The sequence below is a fragment of the Nothoprocta perdicaria genome, unplaced genomic scaffold, assembly GCF_003342845.1.
Source record: "Nothoprocta perdicaria isolate Ctin4 unplaced genomic scaffold, notPer1 scaffold_143, whole genome shotgun sequence".
Lineage (NCBI taxonomy): Eukaryota > Metazoa > Chordata > Aves > Tinamiformes > Tinamidae > Nothoprocta > Nothoprocta perdicaria.
The window spans coordinates 394,458-411,392 of record NW_020454572.1 but is presented as its reverse complement, the minus strand read 5'-3'; the positions used below and the strand labels follow the sequence as shown (position 1 = coordinate 411,392).

The following is a 16,935-nucleotide window of genomic DNA, read 5'->3' as shown; positions in this document are numbered from 1 at the left end:
GGCCGCCTGGATCCTCGTGGCCAGCCTGGCCAAGATCGGTGAGTGCTGCGGGGGGCTCCCGCATCCCGGCGGCGCGGGCGGCAGCCGCAGCGGGGGAGGCCGCGGAGCTCCGGTGCTGGCGCGTGAGCCTGGCCTGCCCGGCTGTCCCCGGTGTCGCYGCGCAGGGCCGGGGCACCCGAGCCTGCCTGGCGCTCAGCCCCTCCTGGCTGCGCTGCTCCGGGCAGCACTGCAGCACCCTGGCACAAACCCGCACCGCGTCCCCCGCCGCTCCCTGCCAAGCAGTGCCAGCCGAGCCTGGTGCCAGGGCTCCCTGGGGGCTGCCTTGAGGGTGCTGCCTGGGGACAACTTGGTTCCCTTCCCCGTGTGGGCTGGCGCAGAGGAGGGACTGTCCAGGAGAAGAGCAGCGGTGCAGAGGTGCCCAGCAAGGGGTCTCCCAGCAGGGCTGGAGGCAGCTCCAGCTCACCACCGCTGGCCAGGGAAGGACATGGTGGTGCCAAGACCTTCCCCTGGCACCTTGGGTCTGGGTCCATGTCTGGGCTTCAGCTCCAGTGGGGCACTGGGGCCCCACATCAGCTCTTGTGCTGGCCACCCAGCAGCAGGGTATGAGCAGCCGGGCAGGTGCAGCTCCTGCTTCCCCTCTCTGCTGCAAGAAGCCGCTGTGGAAAAGTGTCCCCCAGGAGCTGGGGATGTGCTTTGGGCTGCCGGCAGGGCATTGCTGCAGCCCCACGCTGTGGGGCTGGCTTTGCTCGTGTCCCTGCTCCCTGTGGTGGAGGCCACCCGTGCGTGTTGGGAGAGAAGAGCAGGCTCAGAGAGATGCTGTGTGGCTGTGTCCTGCAGCGGGCTGGCCGGTGGCTGCACAGGAGACCAGGGCTCCCTGTGACCTTGAAGGGGATGCCCACATGGGGGYGAAGAGTGGGGTCCCCACGGACATACCCTGGGGCTGGTCCCCCCGAGGTGGCTCTGCCTGCTGTGGCCTACGAGATAAAACAGTGACCTTGAACAAGGTCTGGACCTCTTGGGTCCAGGCTTTACTTTCTCTCCCTCCTTGATCTGCTGATAAGGAAGAGCTAAAATATTCACAGGTGAATCAAGGTGCATTACGAGCTTGAAACTAAACCGTTTTGCCTGCAGATGTGCCACCTCCATCAACCATATGCACTCGTCCTATCTGCAGAAGATCAGGCAAATAGTTGTTTTCTCTGCTTGTTTTTTCCTCTTTCAAACATCTCAGTGGAGCTCCTCCTTGCTCTGGTTTCCCTCCTTCCCTCAATGTTGCGGTCGAACCTGAGGACTTCCTTAGGTTTCCTCATTGCCAAATCTCCAGACCATCCATGGTCTTCCACCCTTGAAGCCAACTGCCTGGCGTCTTTCTTCCTGGGGTGAAGTGTGGAACTGTTTGGAAGCTSGTGGCAGAGGCACGACCCGGGTGGCCTCATGCTGATGGCTGTCTGGCCTGGAGTGTTCGCTGGGTCAGATGTGAACATTGAGAGCAAGGAGTGACATCTGCACCTCAAGGTGGGGATGTGCAGGGCTGCAGGCAGTGCTGGTGGAGCAGCATCCTAGAAAGCCAGTGCCTGGAAATGCTCTGGAAAGAGGAGCTCACGCCGCCTCCGGAGCACGCAGGGGAGGCTCATCAGGGACTCATGGAGGTGGGGATGGAGGAGGAGGATCTCTCAAAGCAGCCGAGGGGCCAACGCTGGCTGCGTAGCCCCGGATCCAGGGCGTAGGCTGGTGCGGAGGAGCCGCAGCGCTGAGCTGCCAGCTCACAACCCTGTGACTGCAGGGGAGGAAGTGGCCTGGGGCCCGTGCGACGGGGAAGTGACACTGTAGGCTCTGTTCTCAGGGGCGGTCACGCTGCTGGGGTGCTGAAAGCGAAAGGCCACAGTGGGAACAACTGCTTTGGTTGTTGCTTTCCTGCGCATGGAGGCATCATCTGGGCTCTGCTGCCTCTTCCGAACCAGTCAGAGATGCTTTAAGGAGGAGTGAAATGAGGGACCGGTGATGCAGGACTGCCCAGATGTCTCTGCATGGGGCTGGTGCTTCCTGCTGCCTGGTGGCCCTCCAGGCAGGGATACCCATGGCTGGGTGCTGGATTGCTGGGTGTGCCGCGTCTCTCAGGGCCATCCTCTGGGATTTGAGGAGGTTGACTGGGCAGAACCAAGCCTGCCTCATGGCCCTGCGCTTGCTTCTCATCCCTTCTGCCCATGCACTGCTGGGCAGGGGCTTGCCTGCGTGCTCAGACACGTTCCCACCCAGTAGCATCCCCCCAAAGTCCTTGCACCCCCAAAGCCCTTGCAGCACGTGGTGCCCTGACCCTGTGGTTTCCTTCCTGGCTGTGGAGTGCATCTTGTTGTGTGGTTTCCACCAGCACCTTGCTCAACTAAGAAGGGAGGGTGCAGCCTGGTCCGAAGTTCTCCCGACTGCAAATCCTGTATTATCGGCGTCTGAGTGGGGATAACGGCTCTGAACTTAATTCACATGTGGCTAAGTTACCGTTGCTGTGGGAACGTTAATACCGAAATTCTTGGCTGCTGCGTGTAAAATTAGAGCTTTTGCCACCCCTCCTTCCTCGCTGCTCCTGCGGTGCAGAGCTCGTGTTCGGTGATTTACTTGCGAGGGTGGCAGTGGGATCAGCCCCTTGCAGGGTAAGGGAAGCCAGAAACCTCTGTTCCCCGAGCCAGRTGCAGAGATCCCTGGACTGGGGTTTTCCCTGGAAAACGGGTTGGTTGCAGGGGCCTTGCTCCAGAGATGCTGCTCTCACGCTGTCCCCACTGGTGCTCCYGGTGCCATGGCCCAAGGTTTCCTACCCGTGGTGCTGGGTTGGGTCTCAGGCTCCCTGTCCTCAGCCCTGCTCCAGGCCACACGGTGAAATGAGGCCAAAGAGATGTCCATAAGGTGCAGACTGGGTCACACAGGGTGGGACACTGGTGGCTCCATGCACCATCCGCAGTACCTGGGCTGTGGGGACATGAACGCCCTGGGATGCCCTCATGGCTGGACCAAGAGGCTGTGGGTGCAGACTCCATTTCTCTCACTGCTCTCCCCATCTTTGCCTGGATTTATGGCCCTGGATAAAGAGGGCAGTGAGACAGAGCAAGGTCCCCCAGCAGCTCTGCGTGTTCCCCCAGGTCCCTCCGTGCGGCCGGGGGGTTTCTGCCGTGCAGGTGCAGCATGGAGAGGCGTTGGGGAGCGGGGATCTTGGCAATGCTCCCTGAGCCTGCAGAAAGGGGCTGCGTGTGTCGCTGTTCTCCTGCAAACTCCAGCGCTTTGCTCGCGTGGGTGGGAGATGGTTTCGCAGCCTGCTCAGTTACCGAGCGAGCCGGGGCCGCCCACTGGTGCTGCCTTCTGCAGGCTCCCGTGGGGCAAGCGGGGTTCTGCCGGGCGTGCTGGGCCTGATCCCAGCGTGGATAGAGCAGGACTGGGACAGGTTCGGGGAGGACAGCAAGGGCAGCAGAGATAGGGCAACCTATGGAGGAAGAATTGCCTATTCCTGAGCTTCTTTGCAGAGCTGCAGGAGAGGGGATGCTGGGCTAGGCAGAGCAAGGGTCTGTCCATGTGGGTCCCCAGGGAGAGAAGAAAAGTGTCCTCAGGTCTATGCATGACCACAGCATGGCCTTCCTTCCAAATGGAGACGGAGATGGGGGATGAGTTGGCACAAGCAATGGAGACATCTCATCCAGCTAAAGGTCTTTAGGAACTGAGTTTGGACTGGGCAGTAGGGATGGGCTTGAAGCCAAGTGGCAGCTTGGCAGCTGCTCCAATGTGCCTTGTACCTGCTGGGTCCACAGACACCAAGTCCCTGCTGGGTGCTCGAAGCCAAAGTGCTCAGAGATGGCTCTGGAAGCACCCGCAGGAACCCACACCCCAGGAGAAGGACTTTTCCATAACTCCGGTGCTCTCAGGTGGACATCTTGCTTTAACACTAGATCCCAGYATCCTGGGGCAAGCTATTCTCCTAGCATCCGATGGATAAGTCATGCTACAGAGTGGGGTGGATGACACAAGCGACAACAGGACCAGCTTCAAGAACGCAGCAGGGAGGGCAWAACATGCAGTGATCCTCCCTGAGGCAGCAAAAATACAGCACGCCATGCCAGGGAGGAGAGCTGTACAGGGAGAGCAGGTTGTCTGCGTGGTTTTTGAGGAAGCTGGAACAATTCAAGTTTTCAAGGGATAACCCGGCCTTGGGGATCAGGCCCTGCCTGGCTGGCACGGCGTCCCATCGGCTTGTGCTTCACCGCAGGCTTATCACTACAGAGCTGACACAWAAATACAGGGGATATAACCTGCTTGGCTTTAAAAAAGAGTGAAGATATCCTGTTTTGCAGCCATTGCARTTTGTTGGCAACCTGGCGTTGCATAAATGAATGCCCGAAGCGTCTATGAGCCTGCAGCGTGAGGCTCCTCGCTGGCGTGCGCGCGGCGGCTTAGGCGAGGCTGGCTAAGCTGGAGGCCGCCCGCTGCCCGCCTGCGGCTGCAGCGTTCCGCAGGCTGCTCCGTCTGCTCGCGCCGGCAGCTGCAGGCAAGGTCACCCCGCTGCCAGGGCTGAGCTGGGCAAAGCGTCCCTGTGACCGCGGTGCCCTCCCCTGAACAGCAGCCAGCATGGCTTGTGATGCCATCAGTACGCTCCTCAGCTGGCAGGTTTCCCTTCAGGCATCGATGCCAGGGGACGAAAATGAAAAATGTCCTTGTCTCGGCGTATTAGACGGTGAGCACGGAGGAGAGGGAGGCTCTGAGGGTGYGAATTGAAATCGTGACCTAAGAGTCTCCTGTGATCAGCTAGATGGAAGGTCTTCCATGCACTTGAGGCTACAAAATGACCTGAAATGCTCTGTTGTTCCCTGCCCCGGGCAGTCCGTTTTGTGGAGCCTGTGGATTTGGGATCTTCTGTCCACATGCCCCTTTGACTGATGCTTTGACAATCTTCCTTTCCTTCCAGTTTTCCATCTGTCRAGGAAGGTGACGTCTGTGGTTCCGGAGAGCTGCCTCCTCATCCTGCTGGGGCTGGGCCTTGGGGGCATCGTGTTGGCCGTGGCAAAGAAAGCCGAGTACCAGCTGGAGCCCAACATGTTCTTCCTCTTCCTCCTGCCCCCCATAGTCCTMGACTCCGGCTACTTCATGCCCAGCCGGCTCTTCTTTGACAACATCGGCTCCATCCTCACCTACGCGGTGGTGGGCACGCTCTGGAACTCCTTCGCCACCGGCATGGCACTCTGGGGGCTGCATCAGGCCGGGCTCATGGGTGGGTGCGCAGGGCCTGGGCTTGCTCCCAGGTTGGGCTATGGGCTTCCCGGCTTGGGTTGTACTATGGGGTCTGTCCCTAAGAGATGGGGTAGAGGGTGCAAGGTGCCCCYATGCCACCTTGTAACGGGTACTGCCACAGCAGGCCGATGCTGGCATYCCAGGAACAACTCCCTGGCAGTGAGTGTCCACCAGGACATCAAGTGGTGGTCCTGCTTGGCCYTGGTTTGGCTCACAATTTTCCTCTTTGTGTCATTGACCTTGGCTCTGATGCCTTGCTGTGAACTTCTTGCTGTGAASTTGCCTGTCCTTGGCTGGAGCCACTGGCCTTGGCTGGACTGGGTGACATTTCAAGCTCTCTTCAGTCCTGGTACCTGGCGCTGACATAGGGTTGCCCAGCTTTGCCCAGCTCTCTTTGGTGTCTACCAGTTGGCAGTGAAACCATGATGCCCTTAGGTGCTAAGGGCAACATCCCAATCCTGCTCCCCCATGTTGCAGTGAGGATGTGCTGGCTCTTCCTGGTCCCCTGGGGTGGAATCACCTCCTTGCTCAGCCCACTATGCTCTGAGCCAGGATGCTGGGGTCAGGCTGCCAGGGGCAGGAAGGGGACAATCTTGCTTCAGTGGCCAGGCTGCTTCCTCTGGTGAAAACATCCCAGRGGTTGGTGGTCCACCGGAGTTTGGTCCTTCTGTCCTGGCAGATCCGGGTGTCAAAGCCGAGCTGATGGATTTCCTGCTCTTTGGAAGCCTTATCTCGGCTGTGGACCCTGTGGCAGTGCTGGCTGTCTTTGAAGAGGTGCATGTGAACGAGACCCTGTTCATCATTGTGTTTGGCGAGTCCCTCCTGAACGATGCTGTCACGGTGGTGAGTTGGAGCTCGGGGAACTGTGAGGTGGAACCTGACACGGGCTGTGGTTGCTGGAGTCCTTCAGAATAGCCAGAGGATGCAGATGACATTCCCTAACGTGGGAAGACCCATGCCTTGCTCTCAGAGCCCCTCTGCTGTCCCGGCCCCAAGTGAAGGGGACAACGAGCGTGCACTTKGCTTACTGAAATGAGCTGTGTCCCCAGGAACATGTGGGGCTGGCGATGCTTCTTCTGCACAGACTGTCCTGCCTGCCCCTGCTGCCCCTCTCAAGGCAGGGCCATTCCCTGCCTTCTCCAAGGGATTTGTGTTGCCTGCAGGTGCTGTACAAAGTCTTCAACTCCTTTGTGGAGCTGGGCCCAGCGCACATCCATGCCATGGACTATGTGAAGGGGGTAGGTGAGTATGTGCCCCGTCGGTCCCTCCATTTCTTCYCCCAGCAGGCCGGTGTGGCCGGGGGCACAGTCACCATCACGCAGCGGGATGGGTGCTGAGCACCTGGCGCTCTCAGATACTCCATCCTAACTGTTGGGTGAATCGGGCACTCACCAGCCATCAGGCCACAGGCCGCTGGATTGTGGGTGCTCTGGCACCCCAGGAGCAACGTGGGACTCAGCTGGCCCAGCATGCTGAGGCTGTGGGGCACAGGAGCTGGACTAGCTTGCTCGTGGTGAGCCCCAAGGGTGCAAACGAGCCTTCTCCCCGCAGTCTCCTTCTTCCTTGTGAGCCTGGGGGGCACGGCCGTGGGGCTGCTTTTTGCCTTCCTCCTGGCCCTGATCACGCGGTTCACCAAGCGGGTGCGCATCATTGAGCCTCTCTTCGTCTTCCTCCTGGCCTACGTTGCGTACCTCGCTGCTGAGATGGTTTCCCTGTCCTCCATCCTGGCGTGAGTACTGGGGTGGCCCTCCAGGGTACGGAGGAAAGCAGGGCGCTGTGCTGAGCAGTGAGGAGCTGCAAGCAAATCAGCTCATCCTCCTGCAGGAGGGTCACACCAGCTTCTTCTGCTCTTCTGCAGGGTCACCTTCTGTGGGATCTGCTGCAAGAAGTATGTGGAAGCCAACATCTCCCAGAAATCCCGTACCACCGTCAAGTACACCATGAAGACCCTGGCAAGTAGCTCAGAGACCATCATTTTCATGTTCCTGGGCATCTCGGCTGTGGATACCTCCAAGTGGGCATGGGATACAACGCTGGTGCTAGGCACCCTGCTCTTCATCCTGCTCTTCAGAGCCGTGGGTCAGTGTGCCCAGCTGTGCTTTGGGCTGGCAGTGCCCAGCCCTTCCCATGCCAAGAGCAGTATCCTCCAAGAGGCCTGGGGCAGGAGGCCAGTCAGGGCTCCTGGCCCGTGCTTTGCCCTGTCTCCAGAAGCAGGCAGGGCTCTACCAGCATCCAAGGCTCTCTTTCCCCTTCTTCCCCAGGTGTTGTCCTCCAGACCTACGTGCTCAACCACTTTCGCCTCATTCCCCTGGACAGGATTGATCAGGTGGTCATGTCCTATGGCGGCCTCCGGGGAGCTGTTGCCTTCGCCCTGGTCATCCTGCTGGATGGGGCGAAGGTCAAAGCCAAGGACTACTTTGTGGCAACGACCATCGTGGTGGTGTTCTTCACTGTCATCGTGCAGGTCAGGGTGGGCTCTGTGCCCCTCTCCTGRCCACCAAGTGCTGCCGCTAGTGCTCCCCTCTCACCCAGAGGCACCTTGTGGGCTGAGGCTGATGCACAATACTGGGCATCCTGTATGCTTGGGAAATGCTCCTCTCTCCTGCAACTCAATCATCCCTGAGCTGGGCTCAGCAGGACCAGGATTCAGATTTGGGCCCCCACCTGCCTCTCTCCAAACCTCTTGCCCTTGCCTCCTCTCTGTCCCGATCCTGAGCTGCCTCTGCTAGTGTTGGCTGGGTGAGGGACCCRTGTGGATCCTTAGAAGGCTGGGGTGGGAGAAAGGGAAGTGTAGATACGGCACCTCTCACTCTCCCAGTTTTTCCCTTCTTTCACTGCTATTGCAGGGCCTCACCATCAAGCCCCTGGTGACGTGGCTGAAGGTGAAGCGCAGTGACCACCACAAGCCCACATTGAACGAGGAGCTGCACGAGCACGTAGGTGCTGGTGCCAGGGCTGTCCCGGCCCCCACATCACTGGGGCTGAGCAATGCAGGGCCTCCGCACCGCTGGGCACACTCAGTGCTGGCATGGGTGCCTTTCCACCACGCTCACCCTCTTCTCCCCCTTCAAGGCCTTTGATCACATCCTGGCAGCAGTGGAGGACATTGTGGGGCACCAYGGCTACCATTACTGGCGGGACAAGTGAGTGTCTCACCTGGGATYCTCCCGAGGCCTGCAGGTGGATGGGGGGTCTGCTGGCCACAGGGACGTCCTGGGATCCCTGCTGGATCTCACTTGCACAGACGGGAAGGCCCTCTATCCCKCTGTCCGTCCCTTTGGAAGCGCATGGTCTGGTGATGGACTTGCTTTCATGGAGCAGACCAAGGCTGCAGAGGCGTCCCAGGGAGACACTGGGTGGGTGCGAAGGGAGCAGCCCACCTGTGGTTCAGGTTGGTGTTGCTTTCTGGTACTGCAGCTGCTGTGGGACCGCAGGATGTCTGTGGTGCCCATTAGTAGCTGCCCRAGGGCGCTCCATGTCTCCCAAGGATGGAGCTGCACTGGGAAATGAAGCCTGACAAGGGACCAGCCCAGATAAAACCTTGGGATTGTTTTCTCTGATGCACCATGATGGGAAAAGGATGCAAAAAGACTGTTTCCTGGGTGGGGAAACCCATCTGGGAAGCAATTCTGGCCCAGGTCCCATCCCCATCATTAGTCTGCCCGTGGCTCCTCCAGGCCTGCCCGGTTTCTGGCTACCCCTTGGCCAAGGAGGAAGGGTCAGCGTGTCCCTACCCACCTCCTGTCCCCCCAGCAGTGGTCTGCCCCTGGGGACAGTCAGACTGTGCACAATCAAGCTGCTTTATCCGGCTTTGAGCACTTGTGACCTTGCACAGGCAGGAGGCTCCTGACCCTTGGGCCCTACTTGCCCCTGCATGGTAGCTAAACCAGCCTTGTCTTTGTTTTGTGCCAGATGGGAGCAGTTTGACAAGAAGTACCTCAGCCAGCTCCTGATGAGGAAATCTGCCTACAGGCTCCGGGATGAGATCTGGGATGTTTACTACAAGCTGAACATCCGTGACGCTATCAGCTTTGTGGACCAGGTAGCGGTGAATGGGCATGCCGCAGGAACCCAGTGGGATGGAGTGGGATGGCCCTGGTGGAGACACCACAGTGGAGGAGCCAGCTGGCTTGAGGGCACCAGGGGAGGCCCTGCTGGCTCCCTGGCCACCCCAACACCTGCCCCGCTCTTTCTGACCCTGCAGGGTGGCCACGTGCTCTCTGCCGCCAAGCTGGCATTGCCCTCCATGCCCAGCCGCACGTCCATGTCAGAGTCGTCCGTCACAAACCTCCTGTGAGTATGAGCAAACTAGTTTTGCTGGTCCAGGTTGGTCCCGGCTGCCTGGCAGGTCTCCTGGGCTGGCCCACAGCCGTAGCATCAATGGGTGCTCCAGCTCCATCTCACTCTCTAGGAGGGAGAGTGGCAGYGGTGCATGCCTGGACCTGCAGGTGATTGACACGGTGCGGAGCCGCCGAGACAAGGAGGACGCCGTGATGCACCACGTGCTGCGAGGGAGCCTTTACAAGCCCCGCAGGAGGGTGAGCATCCCTTGGGACGCAACAGATGGACAAGGGGTAACAGCACCCTACGTGGGAGCAGGGATGGAGACTGCTCCACGGGGCCGGCTGCTCACCCTGTGTCTCTTTGCCTCTCCCTTGGCCAGTACAAGGCCAGCTACAGCCGTCACTTCATCTCTCCAGATAAACAAGAGCGGCAAGATAAAGAAGTCTTCCGTCAGAACATGAAAAGGCGGCTGGAAACCTTCAAGTCCACAAAGCACAACGTCTGCTCTTCCAAGAGCAAAGCCAGGCTAAAGGAGAAGGGTAGGAAAAAGGCAAGTTCTCCCTGGTTTCGCACTCTTTTGCTATCCTAGCTATCCGGCCTCCCTCAGGTTGGGGGCAGTGAGGTCCTTCCATGCCTAGATGAGGTGCTACAAGGCATTGGCATCTCCAAAACCACGTGGGTGCCTTGAGGTATTTGTTTCCTGAATAAAGCAGCTGTGAGTCCTTGAGGAGCATTTCCAACCTGCCACAGGAGCTAAAAGCATGTTTGCACAGTGCACTCCATGTGTAGTGGCCTGAATGCTGCTGCAGATCTTGGAGGAGTGTGATATTGCTTCTTGAGTTGAGCCTTTGGTGTCTGCCACATCTGAAGGCTTCTGAAGCCATTGCAGCTGGAGTGTTTATTACTGAGCCATGAAGGGGCAAAATCCCTGTGCTAGGAACTGTTGGCAAGCTGGGAAGTCTCCTTGGAGGCTGCTGCGACCTTCAGGGCTGTCTGGGGATGGGGCTCAGGCCTTGCACGGGACAGGTCCCAGACACTGGCTTTTCCTTCACAGAAGGGCATCTCTGTGACCAGTGATTCGCCCAACGAGAAGACACAACGAAATGTCTCTTGGCAGGAGGCAGGTAAGGCCAGAAGGCTGGCAAGATGACTTTCCAGGAGCTGGTCTGCACATCCTGGCAAGGGAATCTTGCCGGGTCAGTTGGAACGGGATGGGAGAAGCCCTCTGCTCACCGCATCTCTGCTAACTTGGTGGTGGGACGGCACCTGCGGCTGGGCTGGCAGCAAGTTCTTCTCTCATGGGTGCTGGCTCCCTCGAGGGTCAGCTCTCAGAGTGCTGCCCCATTCTCCAACCATCCCCTCCAATATCTGGCTGCAGCTCCTGTCTTGGTGATGGTCAGCTCGGATGAGGAGGAGAGCAACAGCTCAGAGACAGAGCGAGAGGACGACGAGGGGATCGTGTTCATCGCTCGAGCCACCGACGAGGTCCTGCAGGGAAAGAAGACTCCTGGTAGGGGTCAGCATTCCCACAGWGGGCAGGGGAGCAACCACCATGTAGTTTGTCTTTCTCCCACCTGGAGAGTGAAGCTGCCCTCAGCCTGGGCAAACCAAAGTCGGGGGAACGGGGGAGAGTCTCTCTTCCACAGCCCTGAGGGCACTGCAGAGCCTCCCTGGGCTTCCTGGCTGCATCCTGAGTCATCTGCAAGGACTCCCCATTGGTACCTCGGGCCTGGCAGGGTTTGCAGGGCCCAGGGAGAGAGCAATATSCCCCTCACTGTCCTTCTTTTGCATCCCCAGGCAGCTTGGATGTCTGTCCCAGCCCTTGCATCATCCCACCGTCACCCACCCTGGCAGAGAAGGAGCTGCCGTGGAAAGGAGACCAGGCTGATCTGGCTGTTTATGTCTCCTCGGAAACAACCAAAATCGTGCCAGTGGATATGCAGAAAGCGTGGAACCAAAGCATCTCCTCCCTGGAGAGCATCGCCTCCCCACCAGGCATTGAGACGGGAGCCCAGCACAAGAGATTTACCTGCCCGGTGCTAGAGGAGCAACCCCAGTCTGCCAGCCAGGCGATGCCAGAGCAGAGCTCCTGCTTCCAGTTCCCCAGCCACGTCTCAAAGAGCAGCAGGTCGCACAGTGACAGCAGTCCAGATGGCATCGAGCAGCAGGAGCTGCAGCCCTTGATGGCCGCAGAGGAGCCGAGCAGGGTAGTGTCCTCTGCAGAACCCAGGTGGCTCATCCAGTTCAACAGAGCGAGCCACCTTTGAGGTGGACTGTGGATGGGGAGGGCATTGGGATGCTGCAGAGAGGCTGCAAACTGCTGACTGCTCTGCTGTCTTGCTGTGTAAAGCTTGTGTATGTCTCTGGAGCCTCCCCGAGAGCCAGGAGATCCTGGTACTCCCGCTGGAGCTGTGCTCCATGCTGGCCTTGGCCCGCACACCTACCAGTGGAGGTGGATGAGCTTCAAGCAGGAATAGCAAGTACCATCTACCCAGGGAGGTGCAGATGCTAAACTCCTTTGTTCTTCTCTGGTCCTTMCAATCCTTGAAGCCCCAGGAGGCCAGAGCTGTTCCTCCCAGAGCTGAGATCCCAGCTGGAATTGATTCTGCCATGGCTGTGCCACCCCGAATGCTGGGGATCCTCACTGAGAGGYTGCTCACAGGGATTAGGGCACAAGCTGATTTTCCAGCCTGTCCAGGGCACGAGAGACAGCCCATCCCCATAGAGTGACCAAGCCATCGGTTTCAGTGCCGCCATAGTGCTGGTTTCCCTATGGCAAACTTAGACTTTGGCCATGAGGCAAGAGATTGGCTCTTTTTCATGGCAGCTCCGTGTTGCCTGTGTTATGGATGCGCCACGGAGGCAACGCCTTGACCTTCTCAGGACCGGGAGCTGCGCTCCGGGGAATGGGCTCCACCAGGAGCCACACTCCTGAACACATACGCACAGGGAGGCGCTTAGCACCCAACATGCTGTGCCCACCTCACCCCTTTGGTCTGGATGTGCTCCTGGTATCTGCTGTTGTTCAGCTCGATGGCTTTGAGAGGAGGCAGCTGTCCTGAACCTGAGACTCCATCCTGCTTGCATCCCAGTTCCTCCAGTTCCCCGGAGCCCATCAGCCAGGAGGGCCAGTTGCAGCGTGAAGAAGAAAGCAAGCGGGACAAGCAGCAGATATGAATGTACATTGGGAGCAGGCGCAAGAGGGAAGAGCTGAGAGCATCCTTGAGGTGGAAATGGTCCTAGGAGCAAATCATTCCTGGTGTGACCCCAAGGGGCAAGAACTGTACCTCAAGAACTGCTGGGTTCAAGCACAGCCATATTCATCCTGCCTGCATCCCAGTTCCTCCAGGTCCCTGGAGCCCGTTAGCCAGAAGGGCTGACTGTGATGAGGAGGGGATCACGCAGCCAATACGAATGTACATGGGGAGCAGGGACAAGGGGAGAGCTGAGTACATCCTTACATAATTTCCTTAGGTGGAAACGGCCCATGGAGCATCCCCAACCCTCTCATGCTGGCCCAGGCCATGGGGTCTCCCGTGCCCAGCTGCTGTGCTTGAGCTTCCACGTGCCAGCCTGGGCCAACGTGAGAGCATCAGGGATGCTCCTCTTATGGAAGAATTGTCACCTGGGATATTAATGCCAAATATTAAGCCCATGGGGCTGCTCCCAGCGGAGGAGGTAAATAACTGCTTGCTCCAGCCTATTTAGGGGAGCTAAGACAGCAGCCAATGTGGAGACAACACAACGTTTAGATGTGATCAGCAGGCACATCTACTGGAGCCCCACATGGGGCAAGTGAACTGGTGGTACCCCCTGGTTCTCCCAGCAAGACTCAGCAAAGGCCAGTCTGCTCCATACCTGTCCCACCAGCTTGAGTGCGAGGGTTTTGGAAGGTTTTTATATAGTTTTGCATCTCTTGTATGCCTTATTCTGGTTTTGATTTCTGACATTGGGCCATATTAAATCCTTAGCTGGGTCAGTGTTTTCTGTAGCCATGGGCACCACAAATGACTCGAGGCTTATCTTATTTGCAAGAATATTGTTTTAATGTGAAAATATATGCAGACTATTTTGTAATGTTCAATAAATCGGAGTTGGAGCAGGTGTCACYGTCTGGCCTCACTGCTACCTAGGAACATTTGACATCTTACTTCTGGTTTGGTTCTTGCTCACAACCACCACATCCTCATGGCTCTCTGCTCTTCTCCCTAGGACACATGTCCCCTCACAGATTTTATGTGTCTAATTCGCTTCCCTAGTTCAATAATTTTGGCAGAAAATGCAAAATTCTTTCCAAATGAAAGCTGGCTGCAACAGCCAACCCATCATTAGGTCATCTATCACTGGAGCATCCACCAACCCAACCCTGAAAAGAACTTTTCCAGCTGAGACCAAGTTGTTGGGCAGTTGTGTCTGTTCTGCACCAGGAGAGAGGTTGATAACTTCCTTTGCTCTGTTGGCCACACTGCTCCTAAGGCAGCACCAAATGTRGGTACCTGATTAATGCTGATTAAGGTTAATGATGATATATAGGGGGTGGACTCTGCTTTGGCCAACTGGACCTCCATCCAGTGGGGAGGAGATCCCTGTACAGTGATTCTTCCATGACATGGAAGGATCAGAATCCATAAGAAGGCAACTCTGCTGCAAACCCAAAGCACATATGGACTTATATTTTAGTGCCAGGCTATAGCAAATTGGGTGGAAAGATTGCAGGGTAGGAGGGGGCAACAAGTGCTTGTAATTGGCAGCTGTAATTGGCAGCTGTGCTGCACCTGGAGTTATTGCTTCTTTATGCATCCCGTTAAGTTAATGAACACCCAAAATAAACCTAGGGGCAGCACCATRCTCCTTAACCCTGGTGATGCACAAGAGCTCCTGCAAGGGTCAGGTTGTCCTGCTGGAAGGAGTCGGTCCATGACACTGAGGTCTTCAGAGGAGGTAAAACAGAGCTCTTGACTTTGGGACTCCCTGGGTCTGGTCCTGGTGGGGCCTCACGCTGTTATTCAAGCCTAGCAGCTAATGGGTTTAAGCTGCTGTGCGGCCGGCTCTGGGGGCAGCCTGCAGAGCAGATCTCCCCGCAGAGATGTCAAACGAGCCGGTTCRGATGTGGCTCCGGGCTGCCCACGTTCCCCGCTCCGGCTGGGGCACTCCGGGCTCTCTGTGGCACCATCCAGCGAATGGGCACGTTGGGGCACCCTCCTCCTGCTCTCAATCCAAGCCATGTTGTGGCTGCTCGGCTGCATTCCATGGACAGCAGGTCCTGCTATACCCCCCCAAAAGCGTTTGTGTTTACTCCCCTGACTCCAATCTATTGCCCTTCACCAGGACAGAGAGYGGGCAGGGCCCTCACTGCACAGCACTGCTCTGATCCTTCCAGCGCAGCACAGATCCGCTTCTCCCAGCCTAAAAATACTTCTGGGCTTCAGTGGAAAAACACCAGAACCAGGCCAAACCACGAGAACATGTGCCCAAACCCCGACTTCTCCGAGAAGGAGTTAAGCCAGAACCAAAGGAGATGTCAGAATGTAACCCAGAACGTGCAACCCTCTCCCCTTGCTCTGCCATTAGGTCTGCACATTTTTTCCACAGTGACTTATTTTCTCCTCTGGTTTCTCCACGGTACTTGCATCGCTACTGGCCACATAAGGGCCCTTTGGTTGCAGGGGGTATCAACTGGAGCCTTGCTCCTATGGAAGAGCCAAGCTGCGGGCAATGCTTGGGTTGCTGCCAGCCATCTCAGAAGGTCACAAGCCTCCTAAGAAGCGGCATTGTGCAGTCGTCTTCAAATGATGGTCTTGTCGTTGCACAATCAATGTTGGAATATTGAATACATTTTAGGCTGGAAGGGACTCGGGAAGGCTCCAGGCTCTGGGCAGGGCTGGCTGCAGAGSTCAAACAGGTGACTCAGAGCCTTGTTCAGCTGGGTTGGGAAGTCTCCGAGCACAGAGGTGCCACCATCTCCCCATCCCACCCCAGGACTGCCCCACTCTCACACTGAACAATTTTCTCCTTACATCCCATTAGAAATTACCCTGTTTCTGCTTGTTCTCCTGGCCTGTTCTCCTTGTAGGGATATCCCTGAGAAAAGCTGAGCTCTGGATTCCCTATACCCCCTTGAAGTAGTGGCATAACTCCCCTCTTTGCCWTTTTCTCTTAGAGCTGAACAAAGCTAGGCCTCCATGCTACATCCATGTCTTTTGTACTAGGGAGCCCAAAACTGTATCAGCATCCAGATGTGTCTCAGAGGTCCCAAGCCAAGGGGAATCATTTCTTTGAGGCCACCAGCCCCACGTTTGACCTTGCAGCAAGGGTGTTGCTCACACACAGGAACTTTGCACGTTTGTTCTTTCTGCTCCGTTTCTGGAACACTTCTGACCCACTCGTGGAACATTTTCAGGCTGGCCTCTACAAGCACAGACGGAAGGAAGCCAGAGAATGAGAGTCAAGCTTCTCACCTCCCACCTAGCCAGCTGTTATGGCAAGCATGAAGCGTGGCTGAAGCACCAGCCTTGCTTATGTTTTCATGTGAGAGCAGCTAAATTCAGGAGAACTCAGATGTGTTCATCTCAGATGTGATTATATGCAGGCGCACTCATTTTGAGGCACATCACTTGGGTTGTTTTTCGCTTCCTTCTGCTCCTGTCTATCTGTCCAAGCATCTTGCTCACCTGGCTTGGTGTCRGTGAGTCCTTCTGCATCTTTCCAAGGCTCCTGGAGGTAATTTCCCAGGGCTGGATGAGCATTCAGGACAGGGGACAGACTGGCTGATGTGCAAGGGCTATAAATCCCGACATAGGCTGCAGAGCACAACTCCTTCCTAGCAGGTCAGGAGCTGCCCCTCAGTCCCCTCTGAAGGACTGGTGGGTCCTGGAGTGACTCCCTGCAGCAACAGCAGAGGAACAGGAGCTTTGTGGACATATTTGCAGCTGGGGAATGGGTGGCACGGTAGGACTTTATGCTGCTTGCAGGGATCATGGGCGTGCAAGGTTCATATGCTGCCTCCATCTGCCCACTGCACTGCTGTCTCCCGAGGTAACCTGCTCTTTGGCGGCAGGTCTCAGTGTGACCCAGCTTACCCCCGCTTTGCCTGGCAGCCCAGTCCACGAGGGTGAAAGCGCTTGGAGAAGATACCCTTCCACAAGGAGCCTGCCCCAATCCCTTTGAGCTTCTGTGCTCGTTTTTCCTTCACGTTCCCCTACAGGACTGGTCCTTCTGGGGGGAACCCACAGCAATTCACCCACCAACGCGTGGGACAAAGCTCCCTGCAAGGAGCATTGAGATGGAGCACTGAGAGGGCCTTAGTCTGGTAGGACCGTTAAGACCCACTCTGTGCTAAGGGGTGTAGATACCTGTGTGGTGCAAGACAATCTCATTTCCCTTGTATCT

General features: G+C 57.2%; 2 protein-coding genes across 2 annotated transcripts; both read left to right on the top strand.

Moving 5' to 3' along the window:
• The first annotated feature begins 4,659 nt into the window (after window positions 1-4,659).
• LOC112943190 (sodium/hydrogen exchanger 5-like) lies at window positions 4,660-6,683 on the top strand. The gene is made up of 4 exons (XM_026034326.1): window positions 4,660-4,708; window positions 4,940-5,242; window positions 5,942-6,105; window positions 6,426-6,683. Exons 1-4 carry the CDS (start codon window positions 4,660-4,662, stop codon window positions 6,597-6,599), a joined length of 690 nt encoding a protein of 229 aa, XP_025890111.1. The 3' UTR covers window positions 6,600-6,683.
• A 115-nt stretch (window positions 6,684-6,798) lies between these two features.
• LOC112943283 (sodium/hydrogen exchanger 5-like) lies at window positions 6,799-11,849 on the top strand. The gene is made up of 12 exons (XM_026034433.1): window positions 6,799-6,991; window positions 7,121-7,341; window positions 7,524-7,726; window positions 8,109-8,198; window positions 8,335-8,405; window positions 9,175-9,304; window positions 9,467-9,555; window positions 9,674-9,800; window positions 9,926-10,096; window positions 10,601-10,670; window positions 10,925-11,056; window positions 11,344-11,849. The coding sequence occupies exons 1-12, from the start codon at window positions 6,966-6,968 to the stop codon at window positions 11,811-11,813; spliced, it is 1,800 nt and encodes a 599-aa protein (XP_025890218.1). The 5' UTR covers window positions 6,799-6,965; the 3' UTR covers window positions 11,814-11,849.
• The last annotated feature ends 5,086 nt before the right edge of the window (window positions 11,850-16,935 follow it).